Source organism: Lycium barbarum, chromosome 10 (genome assembly GCF_019175385.1).
Source record: "Lycium barbarum isolate Lr01 chromosome 10, ASM1917538v2, whole genome shotgun sequence".
Taxonomy (NCBI): Eukaryota; Viridiplantae; Streptophyta; class Magnoliopsida; order Solanales; family Solanaceae; genus Lycium; species Lycium barbarum.
In genome coordinates, this window is record NC_083346.1 from 115,626,360 (window position 1) to 115,649,094 (window position 22,735).

The window sequence follows — 22,735 nt, forward strand, 5'->3', positions numbered from 1 at the left end:
ATTTATTATCCAGACAAGAGAGATAGCTAACACGGGTTATATATTATGGTACTCTTTGAGATAGATAAAAAGAATAATGATCTGGAGTTATTGTAGAACCAGGGCCTAAAGATAAGATTTTAGAGGTAAAACAAGTTGGGAATAGGATTATTGCATTAACGCTGGTATGGGGATGGGAGGCAATCAATGTTATTAGTGCCTATGCTCTACAAATAGGACTATATGCAAAAGTTAAGCTTGGTTTTGGGAGAATATAGACACCTTGGTTCAAAGGTTTAAGGTTTAGGGTACTGAAGGGTGCTAAGCGGCTTGGGACTAAGAGAAGGAAGCAACCAGGCTTGATGCAAGTGAGTTGATTCCACAGCTCGAACCCGTGACCTATAAGTCACACAGAAATAATTTTATTGTTGCTCCAAGATTCCCTTTTCAAATAGTTCTTTTTTTATTATCCTACAAGATTCTAAAAAAACAAATCTGGACAGTGAAATTGGGCATTCTCGGCAAAAACAATATAGATGTCGATGATCAATTTAACAAGCAGAGTACATTTGGGAGATACTTGCCAGTTGCACACTTTATCTGCTTTTCCATAAACTTAATTGCTTATCATTCCAATCACGTCATCCATAAATCAATGTTGCCCTCTCAGTTTCTAAACTAACAAAATCTAGACTAACTAGCCTTACGATTGAAGTCGTCAAGCGTAATTGAGATCTCATTTTTCTAAGGAGCCAAAAGTTTATCTTCCATAAAATAAGTGGGCAAAACCAAGTGGTAACAACCTAAATATAGGAGCAAAACAGACCTCCGAAAATTGTGACAGTGACACAACAGACGCAATTGAAATGCTTCTTGTTTTATCAACTCAAAATATTGTCCCATTTTACTGCAAAATGTACAACACTAGCTTCCAGTAGAGCACCAAAAAATGATTTTCCAATAATACCACCACATTGTCTGCAAGCACGCAAATGAAGAGATGTTATTCTTGTTTATAAAGCATATGACTAAATAGTGATACTTCTTCAAACTAGTCCTTAGTTTTCACAAAATACCTACCACTCCCTCCGGTCTATTTTACTTGTCACGTTTTCATTTTGCACGTCTCTTAATAAAACATTAACTAAAAGGGTAATTTGACTAAATTAACCTTATTTATTATTTGATCTCAATTCAATAATACTTTTTGATTGACTAAACATTATCTTCTCTATTACTGCCGCCACTGGAAATGCGCCACTAATCACCAAACCTACAATAAATAATATGTAAGTAATAGCACACTTAATACTTTCGACAGAAGTATTAAGTAGGCCTATACCTTCACCAAGGAGATCATGAATGATAATCTGAAACTCTTTAACTTGAGTAACAACAGACTTGCCGTCTACTAGCAATCCAAGAACTTGGCGACGATAAACTTTTTCAATCCGGCATTCTCAGTTTATATTTCTTTTCTAATACATTCATAGTTCTTTAGAAATTCTCACATTACTATAGACGTTATAAAAATCATCCTCCAGTCCGCTAAGTATATATTCTTACTCATGAAATCCGAGTACTTCCATGCCTCGATCACAACGAAACATTCATTTTCAGGAGTTGATTCGGGTAGAACAGGAACTTCTTCATTAATGTACTTTTGTAGACTTTTCAAATAAAAGAACATATTTTGTTTCCACCTTTTGAAATAAATCCCGGCAAACTTTCTGTCTTGTGGAGCCAACCGTGGGGGTTGGTGTGGTAGTAGCAGTAGCATTCACATTTGGAGTTTGTCCTCCCATTTCTGTTGACAAACACAAACATAATTAACAAAATCGGTGAAGTTTTTATATCCTCGAACTAAAAGCCAAACGTCGATGAAGTTTTTATATTCTTCAAATCGATTAGACAAATGAGTAGAAAGTTACAAAAACTTTAATCTCAAAAGAGGAGAAAATCCGAAGATTTTAGTCTCCAACACAAACAGAACACAAAAGATTAAACAATAAATATAGATTTCTTAAGCTTGTTATCTTTAAGTGTTCAAGATTAACCAGTTTCTGTTTTGTAAAACCAGACAATCAGAAAAAACGTTAGAGACAAAAATAAGATGAAATAGAAAATTTTTTAGCCCGCAAGTTTCTTGTTTGTCCTTAAGAAATCTAATCCCCTCACAGTTTCCAAGGTTAATACATTAATTTCTCCTAGGATAAAACGGAAAACTATTTTGCAATAGTGACAATGCAAATTGCAGAAATTCGGCGAACTCAATGAGTGGAAAATCACACTAGACACTTACATTTCGCTTTGGAAAAAATGCAGAATACAAGAGTGAAGAGGGGAGTTTGTTTGAAATTTTTCGAAAATTGAGGCAGAGCCTCAGAATTTATAGCTACACGTTCGGGAAGACATGAATGTTTGTCAATGGCGATGTCTGTTCGGTAGTGTCTATTCGGCATATTACCGTTTGGAAAAATTAAATTCCGCAACAATAAATTAAATTAAGTTATCACGAAAAATATCAGATTTAGGAAAATAAATAATGGCATTTAGAAAATAAATTTGGTCCAAAAAATTATCAATAAATTAGATTATTTGACTAAATCCAAATATGAGACATCCTTCTAACGACTGGAGTCCTGTTAAAACAAAAGTAGAACCGGAAGTAAAGTACTACACTGAAAAAAGATTGAAAAATTGCTTAGGGATTTAAAAATTACAACGATCTATATGAGAGTACTATATATAAGTGATCAATTGTAGATTGCTCGTTCTAATACATTGCTCGTTCTTATACATTGTTTCTTGAGGTATAATTCTTTTTGACCCCTTCTTTATTCTTCTTTTCTGTGGTTCCCGCTTATTTCTTTTGTGTTTTTAAGATTTGTTTTTTCGTGCAATATGTAATCTGATTCTAATGCAGTGCTTCATTGCATTTGTAATTTGTAATTTTCTTTCTTGACCCCTTCTTTACTTTTCTTTTGTGTTTCTAATTCTCAGTAATTCAAAAATGCATCCCGCTTATTTTTTTTCTTCCAAGATTTATCGTGTTACTATGAGAATAGTTTAAGTTCTGACTATGTTGACGAATCTTTACATTTTAGTTTGAGTTGATGAATTTTTTTTTTTAATTTTAGTTTCCAATAATGGAGGATCTTCCCTCTTCGTTTGGGAAGAAAAAAAAAGTTCTAAAAAAAGCCTGAGCAGATGATGTCTCCCTGAACTTGGATTTGGGGCGTTTGAATATTATACCAAGGGTATCGGTATGAATTTACTAACAAAAATGTGGTATAAGGAGTGATGGGGTTTAGGGAAGAGGAATCAAGGGATTGTGGTTCCCGTATGTGCAAATATTAGGAAAACAAGAGAGGGTTGGGATTTGGAAAAGATCGAATAGGATGTAAGAAGGTTTACATTGTTTTTAGGAATTTAGTTCCTCAATATGATCGATCATTAGTTGATGTAGATAATGCAATCGACAGGATAACACGTGATCCACCAAGAAGCCCTAAAAAGATAAGACATTCGCAAAAAGATTGCGAGGTATTACAGCAAATGAAAACTGACAAATACAAATCATTTCGTATCTCTTCTGTTGGTAAGTCATTTGAAATCTTGGAGAAAAGGTTTAAAGAATTTTAATAAAAAAAAGGTACTTTTAATAAGAGGTCTATACGTTTTTTCATACTTTTGTTTAAAGTGTATATCCTTAAAAACATAAAGTATTTAATTTCACTTAATAATATTATTGCTATCGTTTATATTAGTAAGTATTAATTCAAGTTAATAAGATGTTAACCATGCGTTAGCAACACAATTCGTAGGATATTGTTGTATAAAATTTGCTTACTACTATGAAGATATGAGAGGTCTAATGCAAAACTCTAAAATATTTTTACAAGTAAAGTAGACAGTTTTTCTTTTTATTGTCTACTTTTTTATATTTCTGCAAACTACAAATTGTTTAAGCGAAGCTCAAATCATGAAATTGACCCTTAATTAAAAAAACTGGAGCCTCAAATTTTCACGGGTCTAAAGTGAAGGTTTCACTAGTCTCCCCCTTGAGCCACATCTGAAGTGAACAAATGAATAAGCCTAATTATAATATAGAAAAATATAATTAAGGTGTTAAACTACAACTTTCGGCAGCATAGACTGCAATTGGTTCTGCAATGGCAAAGAAGCGAGGAAGGCCCAGAAAGGATCAACAACAAATTGTTACGGTGGGAAGCTCGGTCAGTGCTCGAATTCTTGCCGAAACACTCGACCGAGGTAATACACAGCAAGTGGTAACGCCAGTTGGGAATCAATTTCAAGCAAGCTCACTGAGGTTCGGCTCATACAATCCGACATCTGGAACCATGAAGAAGCTGAATCTAAGTGTGCAATCTGATCTGGGGGGTAGCTCACAAAAATCTCCTCAGCTCAGCCAAAGTTCGATTCAAATTCTTCAAAGAAGTGGTGGTGTGAATCAAAGTGCTCATCAAGTAGGAGCTAATGATATAACTAAGGTGCAAACTCCGTCGGCGACTCAAGATAACACAATGAATGTCCCCTGGACAAATCTGTTTGGTGGCAACAGATCGGCGGAAAATGGTATGTCTCTATCCTACGTCACCCCGGAAATTGTGAATGGCAAATATGTAGTCAAATTGGACAAGTCAGAGGTTGAAAATGAAACAGAAAAATGGAGACGAGCCCTAATTGTGTATGTAATTGGGGATCGATGTTATATCCCGTATTTTTTAACGTCAGATTATTTGCTGAGGTGGGGCCCACACATCGAGATTTTTTTGGAACATCTGAAGAGTCATATGAATCACATATGTGGAGTTAAACACAACTCAAGAAGGACCCTTGGGCCAAATCAAAGTGGAAGTCCTCCAAACGAATATTTTTAAGAAAACGTTTTCGGGTGATCTGACTTCTAGGGGCAAAAACGGTATTATAAGTTTGTAATTTGGAAAAATACAAAGAACTAGAAGTTGTATATAATTTATTAGCTTTCCAACCATAGGTCGTGGGTTCCCAGGTGACGTCGGTACAAGGAGATATGGACATTTTAAGGCAGAAAGGTCGAGATGAACAGTGAATTCGGCCCAACCCGACTTCAAATCGGGTCAGGCCCATTTCTATTGTCATTTAATGAAAAGTTTCGGTTTTATCTCCACATTTCAGACCAAATCACACCCATAAACATTTATAACATTCTAGAGAGAGAAAGGGAGGAGAAATTTAGAGAGAAATCAATTTTTGACCAAAATCTAAGCCCCGAATCGCGAAGCTCATGAAGGGAAAAGTGTTGTACGCTGCGTTGTCTTCAATTTGAGCTAAAAATCAACCAAGGAGGAGGGTGATAACGTGGTGGCTGAATTCTTAAGGTATGGATAAGGTTCCTTTTCATTGCTAACAAGTTTATTTAAAGTTTTAACGAATTAGAACGGGAAAATAGCGATATAAATTCGTCCGTTGGCATTGTGAATTATGGAATGAGATTTGAAGAGATTTGGATGAAAATAAATGTAGTTCACTTGTAGAGTGTGGAGGAAAAATGGTTTAAGATGGCATGAAAAATTGTTGGAAAATGATTATAGGAACTTATGTGATTTTAATGTAATTTTATGTAAATATGGAAATGAAGTTTTAAATGTGAATGGCTATGTTGGTTGGTGAATTTGGAGGGATGTAAGTCCATATTAGCATGAAAGGTTGGTTGTTAAGTTGTTATGGGAAGTTTTGTGATTTTATGGTAGATTTATGTAATTATGAAAATGAAATTGTTAAGGTGCAAATTATGATTATGGTTGATGAAATTGGAAGGTGGAAATATGTTATGAATATGTAGATTGAAGATTAGAAGTTTTGGATGGATTATGGTTTTGGTGGAAAGTTTGTATATTTTGTATATCTTGTGAATATTTGGTAGAAATGATATGAAATGCTTCCGAATTATATTGTAATGATCTTGATTAGTAATGAATGTAAAAACATTGAGATTGGTTTGGAAATGTGAAGTTGGAATGAAAGCTATTGCATTATGTTGGAAAGAAGACTAGTTGTGTTATATTGTGTTTTGTGATGATTATTGATATTGTTGTTGGTATGGTTGTTGATATTTGAGCCGAGTTAAATCTCGGGGATGTTGTATTTATAGGGGAGATGCTGCCCAAATTTTTGTAGACAAGTATTGGTTAAGATTGAAATCTTAAAGCCTTACAATTAACATTTGGTAATTGTGACCAAATTGTAGATTTTGGCGAATTTGAAACTTGATTTTGGAGACGTGTATGAAGCGGAAAAGGTATGTAAGGCTTCACCCTTCATTCTTTGGCATGTCTTAGGCATAATAGGGTGGATACGAGCCTCGGGGACAATCCTATTCCTAGAAATCCGAGTTTAAAGTTGACCCTTTTTCATTCAGTAGAATTGAATTAAATATTGTATGAAATGTTGAAAAATTGCCTAAACATCTAGAACTTGCACAAATAGGATCCGACTACCTTAAAACTCTCACAAGTGACGTCATGAAATGTAACGTATGTAAATCGTGTACGCCACCTCATTTGACCCGAGGTGGGCCCATTATTCCCGGATTTTCTTAATTGTTTCGTTTATCGAACGATAAGTATTGTAACTATTCTAATGAGAATATTTTTGTGATGATTATGATGAACATGATTTTTCCTTGGGCTCTCCGGCATGCTTATATGATATATGTATATGATATGTATATGTACATGGGGGGGGGGGGGGGGGGGGGGAGATATGAGGGGAAGGGATATATGTTGCGCTATAGACGCGTTGCCACCTGGTCAGCTGGCGTTATATCATCCCGGACGCGGGATATACGGGCGAGCCGACGTATTTCGGCGCTATGTGGGCGAGCCGGCGTTGTTCGGCGCTATGATATGATATGATATGATATGATATGATATGACATGATATGACACGATATGACACGATATGATATGACATGACAGGATATGAGTTCTATTTTCTATGTCTATGAAAAAGAAATGTTTTTTTAAAACAAAAGAAAATTTAGAGGGGGAAAAGTCAAGCATGCATGGTATCTGGCCAAAAAGGCATTCCTATGTACAGGTTACTTTCTTACCTCCTCACACGTTCTATGAGCCCATGATGTTGTTATTTATATTTAATGTTGCTTAGTATGCTGTTTCTATGCCTTACATACTCGGTACATTATTCGTACTGACGTCCCTTCTTGCGGACGCTGCGTTTCATGCCGCGCAGGTCAACAGACAGACGGGTTTAATCCCTAGGAGCTTCACCAGCTGTTCCTTGAGAGTGCTCCAGTTGATCCGGAGCTTCAGCCTATTGGTACTACTTTTATGTATATAATCGGGCACGGCAGAACCCAGCCCTTCCTATGTATATATGCACTTTGTTTAGAGGCTCGTAGACAGATATGTACAGTTAGATGTTTTGTACTTTGGATTGTCCTCGTCGCTGTATAACGTGCTAACAAAGTTTATTAGCCTATGTTTATAAATAGCTACTAATGTTAATGTTTAGTAACAAAAAAAAAATATACGGCATAGTCTATACGGCCCACCTAGTAGTAAAAGTACGATACGAGATAAGGGGTGCTCGGTACAAGTATCGGGTACCCGTCGTGGCCCCTAGTTGGGTCGTGACAATCTACCTGGCTATAATTATATGAGTAGGTATGTGGCACAAAATTGGGGGAATGTGGCTGAGCCGGATTTGTACTTACATGAAGAAGGATATTACATTGTTCGATTTCAAACTATTGATGACCTACAAAAATACTTTATGGAGGACCTTATTGCATTAATAGCAGACCAATTATTCTGAAACAGTGGACACCTAATCTGGATTTCAACGTTGAGTTCCTTAGAGAAATTCCATTGTGGGTCAAATTTCCTAAGCTCCCCATGAATTGCTGGGGACGTGACTCTTTAAGCAGAATTGCAAGCACTGTTGGTACTCCTTTGTTTGCGGATAGCTGCACTGCACAACAGACCAGGATATCTTATGCAAGAGTCCTAATTGAAGTGAATGTGACAAAGGCATTACCGGAGGAGGTATATGTGACTGACTCATCTAGTAGAACTTTTCTGCAAAGTGTGGTTTTTGAATGGAGACCTGCGTTCTGTCAAAAATGTTTGAAGATGGGACATGACTGTTCAAAGATAAGAAATAAAGAAAAACATGAGGAACAACGGAGGAAACCAAAGAAGATGCTACCTAAATGGTTTACAAAAGAACATATCCAGCCCCAACATACACAAAAACCAATAGAAGACAAGATCACAAAGGCATCACAAGGGAGCAAGATAACTGAGGTACAACAAGGGGTGACTCAAAGCACTCAGGATACACATACAGAGATGGTGAAGCTATCAGTGAAGACTAGTGATAGCATGAAAGCTAACCAGGTTGAAGAAATTACTCAGACTGCTATGATTACTATGATTAGTAACAAGGAGAATCCAAGTACGTCTTATGATATATCAACTACAAATGGATTCCAACCTTTACAAAGTGGTGACAATGAGGATGTAGTGACTAACATGGAAAAACCGCCTGACACAGGAGGTGGTTTAATAAAACAATAATGACTTGGTTGGTGTGGAATGTGAGGGGAATAAATAAGAGATATAAGCAGAAAGAGTTGAAGTTGTACTTATCAGAGAATCGTATAAAAATAGCAGGTTTGGTGGAAACTAAAGTTAAAGAGTACAATGCAAAGAAAGTATGCAATAACATTGTTCCAGGTTGGGAAATGATATGCAACTATGCTGATGCTTCTAATGGAAGAGTGTGGGTCATTTGGGATGCTAAATCATATGATATTCAACTCCTTACTAGTCAAGCTCAACTAATTCATTGTCATGTGAAAGGGAAATCGAGTGGCCTGGACTGTGTTGTGACTATTGTCTATGGTTATAACACAATTAAACAAAGGAAATCCCTATAAAATCAGTTGTTGAGACTTGCTCCTTTGGTCATACAATCTTGGCTCATAGGGGGGGACTTTAATGTAATTATGTCTCCTCAAGACAGGTTACAAGGTGCCCAAGTGACACTTGCAGAAACCAAGGACTTCAGTGAATGCTGTCAAACTCTTGGGTTGAATGAAGTGCCTTGGAGGGGAGAATATTATTCATGGACTAACAAGCAGATGGGGAGTGACAGAGTATGGAGCAGACTCGACAGAATGCTAGCAAATGATGATTGGATGATGCAATTTGAACATTTAACTACACATTATGGGGAGCCTTTTATTTCTAATCATACTCCCATGACTATCCAAATCAGAGAACATGTGACCAGTGTTAGATCTCCATTCAGATTCTTCAATATTTGGGCTCAACACTCTAAATTTAACGATATTGTAACTGATGGATGGGCACAGAATTGGACAACGGCAAAGATGAGAAATATATGGCTTAAACTCAAAGTCATGAAAATAAAATTTAGACAGTTAAATGCTGAAGATTTCAGGGGTATAGCTAGGAAAATAGAGGAAGCAAGACCAACCCTGAAGACTATACAGACTGAGATGCGGACCAACTCCACTGATGCCTTGGCAAATTCAGAAACATTCTACATACAACAGCTGGAAAGATGGTCCATGATTGAAGATAGTGCCCTACAATAAAAGTCTAGGGTCAACTGGATAAAGCTAGGAGATTCAAACTCTAAATATTTCTCAGCTGTGATGACCGAGAAGAAACAAAGGAAGCAAATACTAGAGCTTAAATCATTGGATGGGCACAACCTAACTGATCCTAGACATATTAAAGAGGAAATTATCAAATTCTACAAGTCTCTGATGGGTTCAGCAGCCACTAGTATACCAGCAGTGGATCAAAGGATTATGAAGAATGGACCAACACTTACGCACTCCCAACAGGTTGAGTTGTGTGCAGAGGTCACAGAAGAGGAGATATATGCAGGATTATGTGCCATAGGCGATGAAAAAGCCCCAGGTATTGATGGATACAATGCAGTATTTTTCAAAAAATCATGGATTATTATTAAACATGAGGTGTGTGGAGCAGTTATTGATTTCTTTGCTTCTGGGCTATTGTACTTGGATATTAATTGTACCACTATAACTCTACTGCCCAAGAAAGCTAATCCAGAGACTATAAAGGACTACAGGCCAATTGCTTGCTGTACAATGTTGTATAAACTAATTGCTAAGGTCTTGGCTTTCAGAATGCAAAAGGTGATGAGTAGTGTGATATTAAAGGCTCAAGAAGGGTTTATCCCGGGGAGAAAAATTGTTGATAATATCATAGCCCATGAATTAGTTAAAGCATACAACAGAAAACATATCTCCCCAAGGTGCATGATCAAAGTGGATATGCAAAAAGCATATGATTCGGTGGAATGGCCCTATCTAGAACAAGTGCTGGAAGGATTGGGATTTCCCACTCAGTTTATTGGTTGGTTGATGGCGTGTGTTACAACAGTGTCCTATACTATCTTAGTCAATGGTGAACCTCGGAAGCCTTTTGTAGCTACTAAAGGCTTGAGGCAAGGGGACCCTATCTCCCCTTACCTGTTTGCCATTGCTATGGAGTATCTCAGTAGGAATTTGCAAGGTTTGAAACAGGAAAGGGCATATAAGTTTCATCCAAAATGTGGCAGACTCAACATAACTCATTTGAGCTTTGCAGATGATTTATTGTTGTTTGCCAGAGGAGATCAAGAATCTGTCCAGAAACTTCATGATTTTTTTCTTGTATTTTCAGCTGCATCAGGATTACAAGCTAACCTCTCTAAGAGTGCTGTATATTTTGGAGGAGTGGACAATTGTACAAAAGCTGAAATTCTGCATACGTTAGGTTATGTCCAAGGCCAACTTCCATTCAAGTATTTGGGGATCCTGTTGGATACAAAGAAACTTACAATGATACAGTGGCAGCCTATCATTGACAAAATTGTGGCAAAAATATCCTCATGGACATCAAAAAAACTCTCATGCGCTGGGAGGAGTCAGCTGGTTCAAACGGTGTTATTTGGTATTCAATCTTACTGGGCCCAAATTTTTATACTACCAGCTAAGGTAACGAAGACGATTGAAGCCTACTGCAGAAGCTATGTGTGGTCAGGGACGAATGAAATATCAAAGCGAGCTCTTATCTCTTGGGAAAAAGTGTGTTCTCCAAAAATAGTATGAGACCTGAATTTGTGTAACTTGGCTATCTGGAACAAGGCTGCTATTGCAAAGAATCACTGGGACTTGACTCATAAGGAAGACAAGCTTTGGATAAGGTGGATTCATGAGTATTATATCAAAGGGCGGCAAATGATTAATATGACAATCCCACAAGTTGCTAGTTGGATGGTAAGGAAAATTATATGTGCTAGAGATACCTTGGGACAAATTCAACATTTATTGCAGGGACAGAGGAGCTTAATCAAGCAAATATACCTAAAATTGTTGCCAGACTGTCCGAAGGTGGAATGGAGGCATTTGATATGTATAAACAGTGCTAGACCTAAAGTTGTCTTCACTACGTGACTTCATTGTCATGCAAGACTTATGACTGTCGATAGGCTACACAAATGGGGAATTCAAGTTCGCACTACTTGTGTTATATGTTCACAAGGATTAGAGTCCAGGGATCATCTATTTGGAGAATGCAACTTTGCTCAAGACTTATGGAATAGATTGCTAATGTGGCTGCAACTGGCACCTTTGACTGCTACAACATGGAGTCAGTTTTTTCACATGATTCTCCTTCAAACCAATGGCAGATCCATAAGAGCAAGGCTGGTGAAAATGGTATATGCAGAATTCATTCATGCAATCTGGAGGGAGAGAAATTGCAGGATATTTGAAGGCAAGGCAAGAGACTTGAATAGCATTGCAAGAGAAGTAGCTTGTGTTTGCAACACAAGTGGAGGGCGATTTGAAAGGGCTGCTGCAAAGGCTAATTTTCTGATGTACACTTTAACATTTCTGCTTATAGCTCATTTAGGATAGCTAGGCTACTGGAGTTTTTCTGTTCGAGAGTAGCGAAGCTGAGATTAGCTAAGCTATTGTTTTGTAAATATTACACTTTTGGTGATTAATGGAAAGTTCAATTACCAAAAAAAAAACTACAACTTTCCTCGATGAATTTCTATTTTTTGAAACGTATCCGTAATAAATTCATTACAAATATTACTGAATACTTTTTTTTTTGCAAGTCACAAAATAACTACTCATAAGCTCAACAAAGACAATAACTTATAAATCACTATAATGACATCATAGTTTAGAAAAACACAATTCAACTAAAATTACAACTTTCCTCGATGGAGAGCCTAGGGTATCGTGGGTGAATAAGAGATAGAGCTGATGATTTTACGTGAAAATCTACAATATGCTATCATTGGAAAGTTTTCCTATAGCTAGCCTGACATTAAAGAACTTAGAAAACTAATTCCAAAGCAATGTGAATTGAAAGGAGAATGTCCAATTGAATTATTGAGGAATAGATATGTTTTGCTTCGTCCAACTTTGGTAGAAGATTATGTTAATTCTTATCAAAACCAGCATTCTATATTAATCACATGAACTGGTGGTATCCCATGAGAACATTGAAGTGGGATCCATGGTTTGATCCTGATGAAGAAACTACAATAGCAATTGCATGGATTTCCTTTCCTTATCTACCCCCAAACTATTTTGTTAAGAAAGCAGTTTTTTCATTGGCTTCAGCAGTCGGTAAGCCATTACAAGTTGATATGGCAACAAAAAATCAAACCAGACCGTGCTGGGAAAGGGTAAAGGTTGAAGTTGATCTGCTTAGTGATTTCCTTCGGAGAATCAACATTGGTATGAAGAAGAAAGGTACTGGTGAGATTATTGATACATGGATAAAGAATAATTACAATCATCTACCCAAGTATTGTAAAAGATGTAAGTTACAATTTAAACAAATAATGTTCATTCTTATTTTTGTAGCGTTGAGAAATATGTAAACATTCAGAAAAAATTAGTAAGTTTTCTCATTATTTTTCAAATTTGTTTTTGAATTGGTTGATTTGTGGATTAATTGTGTTGAATTATATATTGATTTTAGTTGTTCCGGGGGTTATCGTTAATTATTTTAGCTTGAAATGGAATTCTTATTTCATGTTTGTTGTTAACTTGCCGAACATGAATCCTTTATTAGAGATGGATTATTTTGTTTAATGGAGTTTTGCAAACACTTTGCATTGGAGCAGTAAGGTAATGCAATTGCCTTTAGTTTTTGAGCAGTAAGTAAATTATGTTGTTGTTGCGAGACACTTCCCCCATATTTTGTCACTAACAGTTTTCTAAGTTGTATTGGTTATGGTAGAAATTGGTAAGATTTTCTATATATAAAAAAACACGAAGCTTCTTTGCGGAATATTGATCAATTTTTCACCTTTTAAAAATATAGTACATATTAAATAAAATAATTATTAAATTATTTCCTAATATTTAGGATTTATTATGAACTAAATTGTTTGTAATAAATTCTTACTTATTTGAACGGTGTAATATAGTAATTTATGAAATAATAGTAGTAGTAGTAGTAATAATAATAATAATAATAATAATAATAATAATAATAATAATAATAATAATAATAATTAATAATAATAATAATAATAATAATAATAATAATAAAAAACATAGAATTAAACATTATCTTGTAGAATTCTTTTATTGCCAATATTAATTACTGTCATAAGTTTAAGATTCTTTTATTACCCATGTTGTGTCTTTTTCTTTGTTTAGTTTTAGAATTCAGTTTAGGTTAAAACCAAAACAATTTCCAATAACGAGGAGCTAGCCATTTCTATATTATCGACGTTTGCTTGTGATTTTAGATAAGCTTTCTAACTTATAGTTTATTCTAGAAAGTTATATGATATTAAAGGTTCGTCCATTTTTTTTTAAACAATTGCAGATTGTAAGGTTCTCCATTATGATTTTTGTTTACAATATCTTATTTACGGTCATCAGTTTAACATCGACTTATTTTCAAATTTTGCACACGTATTTGAATCATTGCATTCGTAATGGAAAATTAGTTTCCAGTTTCTCTTTCTGTGAGCAAAAACAATTTATATTAGTATTATTTTACGTCTGATTTTTTGCTTTATCTTCATATATTTTACATAGACGTAATCAAGAAAATCTCCATCGAAAAGCATCACCAGGGATTCAATATGGGTTTTCATGCCTTTCTATCGGGGTTAGATGTATATGTCGTTTGAATTTAATTGTAAATAAGAAAAATATTAGTGGCAAAAGAAACTAGAAATAAAGCAAAATCGATTACAGTATAATGTCAAACGTCGAATTGCTAAAATACAAAGTTGAAGTAACAAGGATGAAATAGTAGAAAATAAACATATTATAAATAGATTGTCATTATTTTTTTGTTACACTCATTCTAAAAAATGAAAACTCTCGATATTATTTTATATATTAAGTAATTTCACTACTAAATAAACATGAATTATCGACAGAAAGTTAAACAGTAAAATTTTAGCGACGGATTAGTAACGAATTATCAAAAAAATTCTTAGCTACGAGCAATTTAGCAGCGAGGTATAAAGTTCTATAGTGTTTGTTGTCAAATGATGTACACGCTTTGGTCACGCGTATACTGGGGTTATGATGGGATTGTGGGGGTTAATAGAGTGGTGGTAAAAATTATCCATACTAAATTACCTCTTAATGATATTAAAACTTTGTTCAAGATCTTAATGACTAATACCTATTCAGACCAAACAAGTGCTTACTCATATTAGGTAAAGATTTTACTAATTCAAGTTTGTTTATGCCCTATATTTTTTAATTATCGCTTCAGGCTTAGGATTCTTTTAGTACTAATCAATATTACTTACATTGTGACCTTTTATATAGGTTTAGAATTCACTTTAGGCTTAGGCTTAGACTTAGGACTCATAATTAGGGTCTTTGAAATTAAATTTGGGGCTAAATGGAACATTTACATGGAAGATAAATGACTAAAGGTCGTCTGAAAAAGTTCAGCTATGTTCAACGCAAACCAATGCACATTGATTAGTGTCAAAACATGATAAGGCAAGCTTACAATCACATAAATGAAAGTTGCCTCAAAATAACCCCAATCTTTACGGAAGCAAAGGGAACCACCAAGTAAGATTAAAACTTAATCATCGTCAGTACACCTACATTAGGTTTAATATTTAACCGATCCATTAATGGAAGTATGAAACTGCAAATATCTTGTGAACGAACCAAAGTTTCCAAATCACAACTAGTTTCTCCCCATCCACCGATATATTGTTGCTTAAAGGATTTATTATCCACAACTCTTACTGCGCTTAAAAGGAGGAAGAAATACATTAACCAGCAAATGATGGATATAGCAATGAGAATAACAAATTCGGAGGTTGAAATAATCCTAGCTCTGTATCTTGGGAATGTCGTTCGTCCCTGCTTTCGAAACAGCGGCGATGGTGAAGAAATTGATTAATACACATTTAAAATACATCTCAAGTATCTTGCTGTTAGAGCCATTATCATGATTGGTGCTCATTTGTGAAATATACCCTTCTTTGCTGTCTTTGGTTTCTTATGTGACCGGTTCTGCCACAAGATCCAACATCCCAAAAAAAATAGTCAGTCAATGTCATATTTTGAAAAGAAGTAGGTTAATGCCAACTAATAAGATGTAGAGGGTGTTTAGATGGGCTTATTTTAAGTGTTTATTGACTTTCAAGCTCTTTTGTAGTTTAATATCATATAAGTTTTTTTTTTATAAGGGTAAGGTCCAGATGTAATATCATATAAGCAGGCCAATCACCATGCAAAATCCCTCACCTTGTGACTTTCCAGAGCTTCGACGTCAATCCTCTCTTGCCACTTGCTCTTGCGGAGTTTAATCGGCCGGTTTCCAACATATTTCCCTGAAAACAACATGGATTACTAGCTCATTAGGCATCTGGGAATAATATTACACCAATTCAATAACTAAAACTACTGCCAATTTAGACATTCATGTACTTCCCACTTTGCTAACCCCACAAGACACCAGACTCGTGAAATTCTCTCATATACAAGTTTGGTTGATGTTATTCTTTTCCTTACTTATTTTTCCTTTACCTAAACCAACTTCAAAAGCAGTCCTAAAAATTGTTTCCTTCACCATTCCTTCTTTTTTATGGACAGACGCGGGGGTGGGGTGGAGAGATTACACATTCGAGTAAAGGAACCAGGGGCCTAAAAGAGAGCACCCTTCCATCAAAGGGAAGACATCAAAGAAGGGGGGCCAAGAAATCCACACATGGCATTAACCAAACATTATATCAAGGAAACTGTTAGATCCAACTGAAAGCTACCATCCATCATTTATGAGCGGTTATCTTCAACAAGGTAAAAGCTGATCACATAACTGCGACAAACCCGCTATATCAAGTTGTACCACTTAATATATTGATTATGCTGTACCTTAAGCACAGTAAGAGACTACACATTCATATATTGATTAATAGATAACTTACCATTCATTTCTTTAAGTGCCGCAGCAAGGTCCAATGGGTTGGAAAAACTCACAAATCCATATCCCTTGGTCTTACCAGTCCGCTTGTCTCTCACAACCTGTGAACATGCATTGCAGAAACCCTTTGAGACTGAACCTTGTAAGCCATAACACACAATTATACAATAAAGTTCGAAGAAAGCAAGGCGAATATAAGATACTACTAAATTTTTTTGTATTCTTTTTTCCTGGTCAACGCATGAATTAGTAATAACATCAGCATGATGGATCTTGAAATATAACTAAGCTATACTTCCTTATAACACATTATTACTACTGCACTTTTGGACAATAAATAAATTACGAGCAGGCTATGTTCTAAGGAAGAGGTAAGGTATCACCGCGCACTCATACATACAACCTGAGGAATACATTTTTTGATCCTACAACGACACTACTACAATTTTCTATTTAATTTTTGATAACTTCTTATTTTCTATTTAATTTCTGACTCCCTTTTTATGCTTCTATTGAGCCGAGGGTCTCTCGGAAACAGCCATCCTACCTTGGTAGGAGTAAGGTTTGCGTACATTCTACCCTCCCCAGACCCCAAGATGTGGGATTTCACTGGGTTGTTGTTGTTGTTGTTTTTGATAATTAGAAGTTACTGAACTCCAATTTGAAAGCAGTAAAAAGTGAGAAGTCTCTCTCAAAACTAGATGCACGTATATCACTATCAATGCACCCAGACTATCAATAGATGTCTATGCATTTAGAAGGATTTCTAGCTTTCTGATGATTCAATCATCAGGACGTAAGAATATGATGAAAGAAAAAGAAAGAAAAGAATTAAAAGTTTAGGGGACAGAAATCTCTCCCTTCATGGCAAGAATACCAGTGTGCTCATGTATACCAATCAAACAGATAAAAATGTAAAATTATTGGAAAACATAAATGATCTAACATACCTTAGCCATATTAAAGGTGGGAAACCTTGAAAAGGCTTTTGATAGGACATCATCATTCACCTCATTCCCAAGATCACCACAGAATAGACGATAATCATCTGTGACACCACCCAAACAGTAACTTAGTTATTCCACTGTATAAGGACTTGCAACAATTCTAACAGCAAAGGAACAAATAAGTGAATAACCATGCGAAACAGGTGCACACAGCCATCACAGAAGAAAGTGACTAGACAACCAACAGCAAACGAATAATTGGGTAAGAAAAATGGTCATCAGCGAATACAATCACTTGCGACACTATAATCCATGAAAGTGGACCAATAAAGCATACGTAAACATCTTATTTTAAAAAAAAAATAATAATAATACTCAAAACATGTCAGATCTGAAAATTACTCAAGAGTTCGTCCCCTGCACATTCTTTTTTCTAAACACCTCCAGAAATAGCAGAAAAAGAAGTGCATTTGGAAAGACAAGACACAAATTCCTCACAACTTAACTAACATAAATTCATATAGTATATTTATTTTCTGCTCCAGCATCTACCATCCAGACAAGAGAGAGAGAGAGAGAGAGAGAGAGAGAGAGGAATGAGTGGGAATTATTGCAACCGGCTTAAAGATAAAGTTGTAGAGGTAAAACGAGTTGGGGATACAATTATTGCATTAAGGCTGGTAGGGGAAAGGAGACACTAAATGCTGTTAGTGCCTATGCTCCACAAATAGGATTATACGCAAAAGCTAAAGCTAAGTTTTGAGAGATTATGGACATCTTGGTTCAAGGGATTCCAAGAGACGAACAAATCTTTGTAGGGGGGAACTAAATAGTCAAGTAAGTAAAGATAACGACAGTTTCAAACAAGTAAATGGGGGCTGAGGTTGCAGTACTAGCAATAACGAAGGGAACAATATCTTGGCCCACTTAGTTCAGCTAACACATTTTATAAAGAGAGATTCTCACCTAATAACATATAAGGGGGTAACCACAGTCAAATAGACTTTATGCTTACAAGACAATGTCGTTAATGCCCCACTTACACTATATATCTACTTTGGCCCCTGCTTCAGTTCTAAAGTGAATGGATAAACTGAGAACAGACTTTCTCTGGCAAGGGAACTCAGAAGCAAAGCACGTTTTTCATGTTAACCAGAAAAATGTCATCAAAGGAAACAAATGTGGAGGCCTTGCCATAAAGAATCTCAAATGCCACAATGAAAGTCTTTTGATGAAATGGCATTGGAGATTCAATAAGGAGGTAAATGCTCTTTGGAGGAGATTTTTAACTGATAGGTTCACTTTGGATGGTCCCTGGAACACTGAGGTCTCAAATGCTTCGCATGGTTTTGGAGATTGGAAAAAAATACAATCACTGAGCAAGTTTGATTGAACGTTGGTTTCTCTGTTGGGGATGGTAGAAAGATCAGCTTATGGGAAGATGCATTGATTGGACATTCACCCCCAAAAAAGGATCTTTCTCAAGACATCTACAACATTTCCTCACTGCACAAGGCTTCTATAGCTGACTTCTCTGATGCTCAAAGATGGAATCTATTTCTAAGTAGGAATTTAAATGATTGGGAAATTGCAAGATCTTGTTCTTTGTTACAGTCCCTTAGCACCATCATCCTGAATCAACATAACGATCATTCTATAATATGGAGGTACCATTCTGGTGGTATCTTCTCTCTTAAGTCTTGCTACATGTATTAACTTCTGCCAACGGGCCTTAAAGAATTATGGACGCTACAAGTTAGGCTGACAGAGCAGAAACACGTGCTACAGTACCGAACCGACTTTGGAACCCTATAAAAGGGGTTTTACCCCTCATTGTTCATCCAAAAACACGTCTCAAAATATAAAATCATAAGCTTGGAGCGTTTACACTTAAAATCATCATCATCATCATCATCATAATCATTGTACAAACATACCCATCGTTGTTGTCATCAGGACTTACACAATTATAAATCTCTAACTTGGAGAATAAAGACATTTTGGAAAACATTTATGGATTATCAGAAAAGGAGTCATGCCTTTGGAAAGAAAGGGCTAGCCTTAACATACCTGCTCGGTCTCCTACTACCTACGCTTATCCGCCCGAGCTAGTAAGTCTACATTCAAGAGGATTCACACTATCGTTAGACTCGTCGTCGTATACTTGTGTTAAGTGTTCCAATTAAACCATTCTATATCCTGCCGAAAATCGGACAGCATCTCCCCCGTTTATATGCTTAACCCGAAATCATAATCCGGCAACCAACAACAATACCTACATCAACCACAATATTATCAATACCAATATATTCCATAAAATATCCCACGACATTTGTCCACCAACAAATCCACTATACAATTATTCAACTCTACTTCCGTAAATAAACTTATATCCATATCAGTAAGGAGAGATTCATACCTTACTCTCGCTAGCACCGCGATATCTCCAATATTTTCCTTGAATTCCAACCAAGATTTACCGCAATACGATATTATAATCGCAACTACGCGCTGTCCGAACTTAAATCCGGAGATTATACTTAATTGCGTTAAAATTTTGTGGAGGAAAGGTTGGGAGAATTTTCTAGAGTGTTTTGGATATTTTAAGAGGTGTTTTTGGATGAAAAATGAGGGGTAAAACCCCTTTTATAAGGTTCCAAAGTCGGTGCGTACTGTAGCAGGTACAGTAGCAGAGCGGCTACTGTAGCACATCGGTTACTGTAGCACGCGATTCTGCTCTGTCAGCCTAACTTGTAGCGTCCATAATTCTCTACTCCGATGTCGTATCGACGAGCGGTTTGATGCGTTGGAAACTAGACTCAACGAACTTCATTTTAGGCTTTTGCTTTGCTTCAAAACTTCTCATATACTAAAAGATATTCTTGCTTTGCTTCAAAACTTCTCATATACTAAAAGATATTCTTTCTCGAAGTTTGACCAAGTTATCTTACCAAATCTCATCTAACTTTCCTCCAAGGCTCCGGAAACTTAATCTCCCTGATTTACTTGTTCTCCAACCCTTCCCCGACCTATTACAAACAAAATTGTATTTTTTTTGCTAGCTGTTTGGTGCATCATGACCATTTTAACTGATGTAGATTCCATGCTAGATATGATCAGGGAGCTTTACACACTTCATAATTTTTAAAGCACCATCTTAGTGCTGTTTTACCATTTATAAAATATCAATACTTATTAAAAGAAAGATGTGATAGAACTGCATGTAATGACTGTAAGGTTATTTCACGAGGAGGGTAGAGTGAGAAAGGAGACGACTTACAAACAACCGTGGATTAGGTAGTGGTCATTATTGGGATCATTATTGGGACTTAGAGAGAAGGAGGCAACCTACCCTGACCCAAATATCAGTGGTTGATTCCACAACTCGAACCCGTAACACCTACTAGGCACCTATTATGTTGTACAAAAACAACTAAATCGTTGCTCCAAGACTCCCTCTTTCAAATGCACCGTTTTTATCCTACAAAATTCCACACACCAAATATGGATAGTGAAACTGGGAATACTCTCGGCAAAAACAATATAGGTGTCAGTGATCACTGTAACAAGCAGAGCACTTCCAAAATATACTTGCCAGCTCCACACTTTATCTGCTTTTTCCATAATCTCAACTGCTTATCATTCCGATCACTTCATCTGTAAATCAGCATTGCCTCTCAGTTTCTAAACTAGCAAAATCTAAACCAACTTCTAGATCTAGCCTTAGGATTGGGGTCAAGCGTAATCAGGTTCTCCTTTTTCTTACGATTGGAAATTGATCTTCAATAAAAATAAGTAGGAAAATCCATATAGTGAAAACCTAAATATCGGAGCAAAACAGTCCTCCAAAAATTGTGATAGTGACACAAGGGACACAATTGAGATTGAAGTGAAATGCTTCCGGTTTTTGCATCAACTCAAGAAGTATCCCAACTTCAACTGTGCAGTGTACAAACTGATAGCAAATTCTTGTGCAGCACAAACAATTTGAATTTCCAATCATACCCCCACATTGTTGCAAGCACGTCAACGAAGAGCTGCTATTCTTGTTTATGAAGTATAGTCATAAATCCTAATAGTAATACTTCTCCAAAATAGTCCTAGTTTTCACAAAAATAACTGATAACAATATGCAGCTAAAGTAATTTCTCCCAAGATCAATGCACAAGCAACTAATTCAACAATTAAACTGGGTACAAAATGTCAGGTCGCTTTACACCACATTCTAGCATCAAGACAATCATTAGCTATGATCATAGTGTGTGTCTCCCTCTAACAAAGGCATTCCTATATAAGATTCCCATTTCTTGTTATGAAGTATAGGATTACCAATTTAAAAAAGGCGTTCTTATAAACTTTATCCTTTCTTTTTGAGTTTTTGCAATAATCTTAAACACTTTACCCTAAGTTAATAGATCTTCCAAAAATTCCAAATTGTACGAGTATTTGGTCGCTATGCCCAAACCCTTCAACACAAAACACTGTACTAGTGCCAATTTCAATCGATGCCTAAAACTATCAAAGACTATAAGGAGAGAAAACTAGAGCAATCCCCACAAAACCAGGAGAACAGATAAACAGATTCAACACCATGAAGCAAAGTCAGTCAAGAAGAGGAAAAAAGAAAGATATAGGAAATTAGACTTACTCTCTGGCCACTCCGCGAGAGTAGGGTCTTCCCAACTATGTCCTGCTGCCTTACGAGGTATAGCTTTCTTCTTGGCCTCAGCTTTGTGCTCAATTTCGCTGCTCGCAAGTGCAGCTTTCACATTTTCAAGTGCTTCAGGTGTGATTGTTTGCGCATCTCTTTGGAATAACTGCTGAGCCTGTCCATAACAATTACCTACATCACGAACATGACAAAATATACCTTCTTTTTTCAAAACAAGATCACTTGCTTAACATTACAAAGCTACATAACACAAAAGCCCTGTGCAGACACTCTATGGAGATTTTCTTCTGCTCTGGTAAAAGGAAACTAACAGGCTTATAATCGGTGTCATGATTTTTTTTTAAAAACGGTGTCGAGGTTCGAAAGCTCGACTAGTTCCACGGGTATACCCAACCACTTCACTGAACACTAGGCCACACCCTTGGGTGCACATCAAGATATTTTATCATGAACATACACACAAATAGATGCAGATATACTCTCAACAAGCAAGCAAGAAACAATCTCAACAACTTCACAAAAGAAAGTCTTACCAAAGTACAGGCCAAATTCTCAACCAAAAAAAAATAAAAAATCAACCACAGAAGCGAGAAATAACGGGAAAATTACTTACATAATTA

At 36.1% G+C, this 22,735-nt stretch overlaps 1 protein-coding gene and 1 long non-coding RNA gene across 3 annotated transcripts in view; one reads left to right on the forward strand and one right to left on the reverse strand.

Moving 5' to 3' along the window:
- LOC132614753 (uncharacterized) overlaps positions 1-22,735 on the reverse strand; it is a 41,774-nt gene that overhangs the window by 17,359 nt on the left and 1,680 nt on the right. The window contains exons 2-6 of one of the 2 annotated variants that reach the window (XM_060329278.1): positions 22,092-22,269; positions 17,447-17,544; positions 16,501-16,597; positions 15,821-15,906; positions 15,108-15,586 (exon numbers count right to left, since the gene is read on the reverse strand). In XM_060329278.1, the coding sequence (XP_060185261.1) occupies positions 15,533-15,586; positions 15,821-15,906; positions 16,501-16,597; positions 17,447-17,544; positions 22,092-22,269 (513 nt within the window). In that variant the 3' untranslated portion in view covers positions 15,108-15,532. Of the gene's footprint in view, positions 1-15,107; positions 15,587-15,820; positions 15,907-16,500; positions 16,598-17,446; positions 17,545-22,091; positions 22,270-22,735 lie in introns of those variants that run through there. The other variant, XM_060329279.1, reaches the window with a different exon arrangement.
- LOC132616149 (uncharacterized) lies at positions 5,185-7,347 on the forward strand. The gene is made up of 3 exons (XR_009573025.1): positions 5,185-5,363; positions 6,233-6,283; positions 7,237-7,347. It is a non-coding gene; the product is annotated as an uncharacterized LOC132616149 (long non-coding RNA).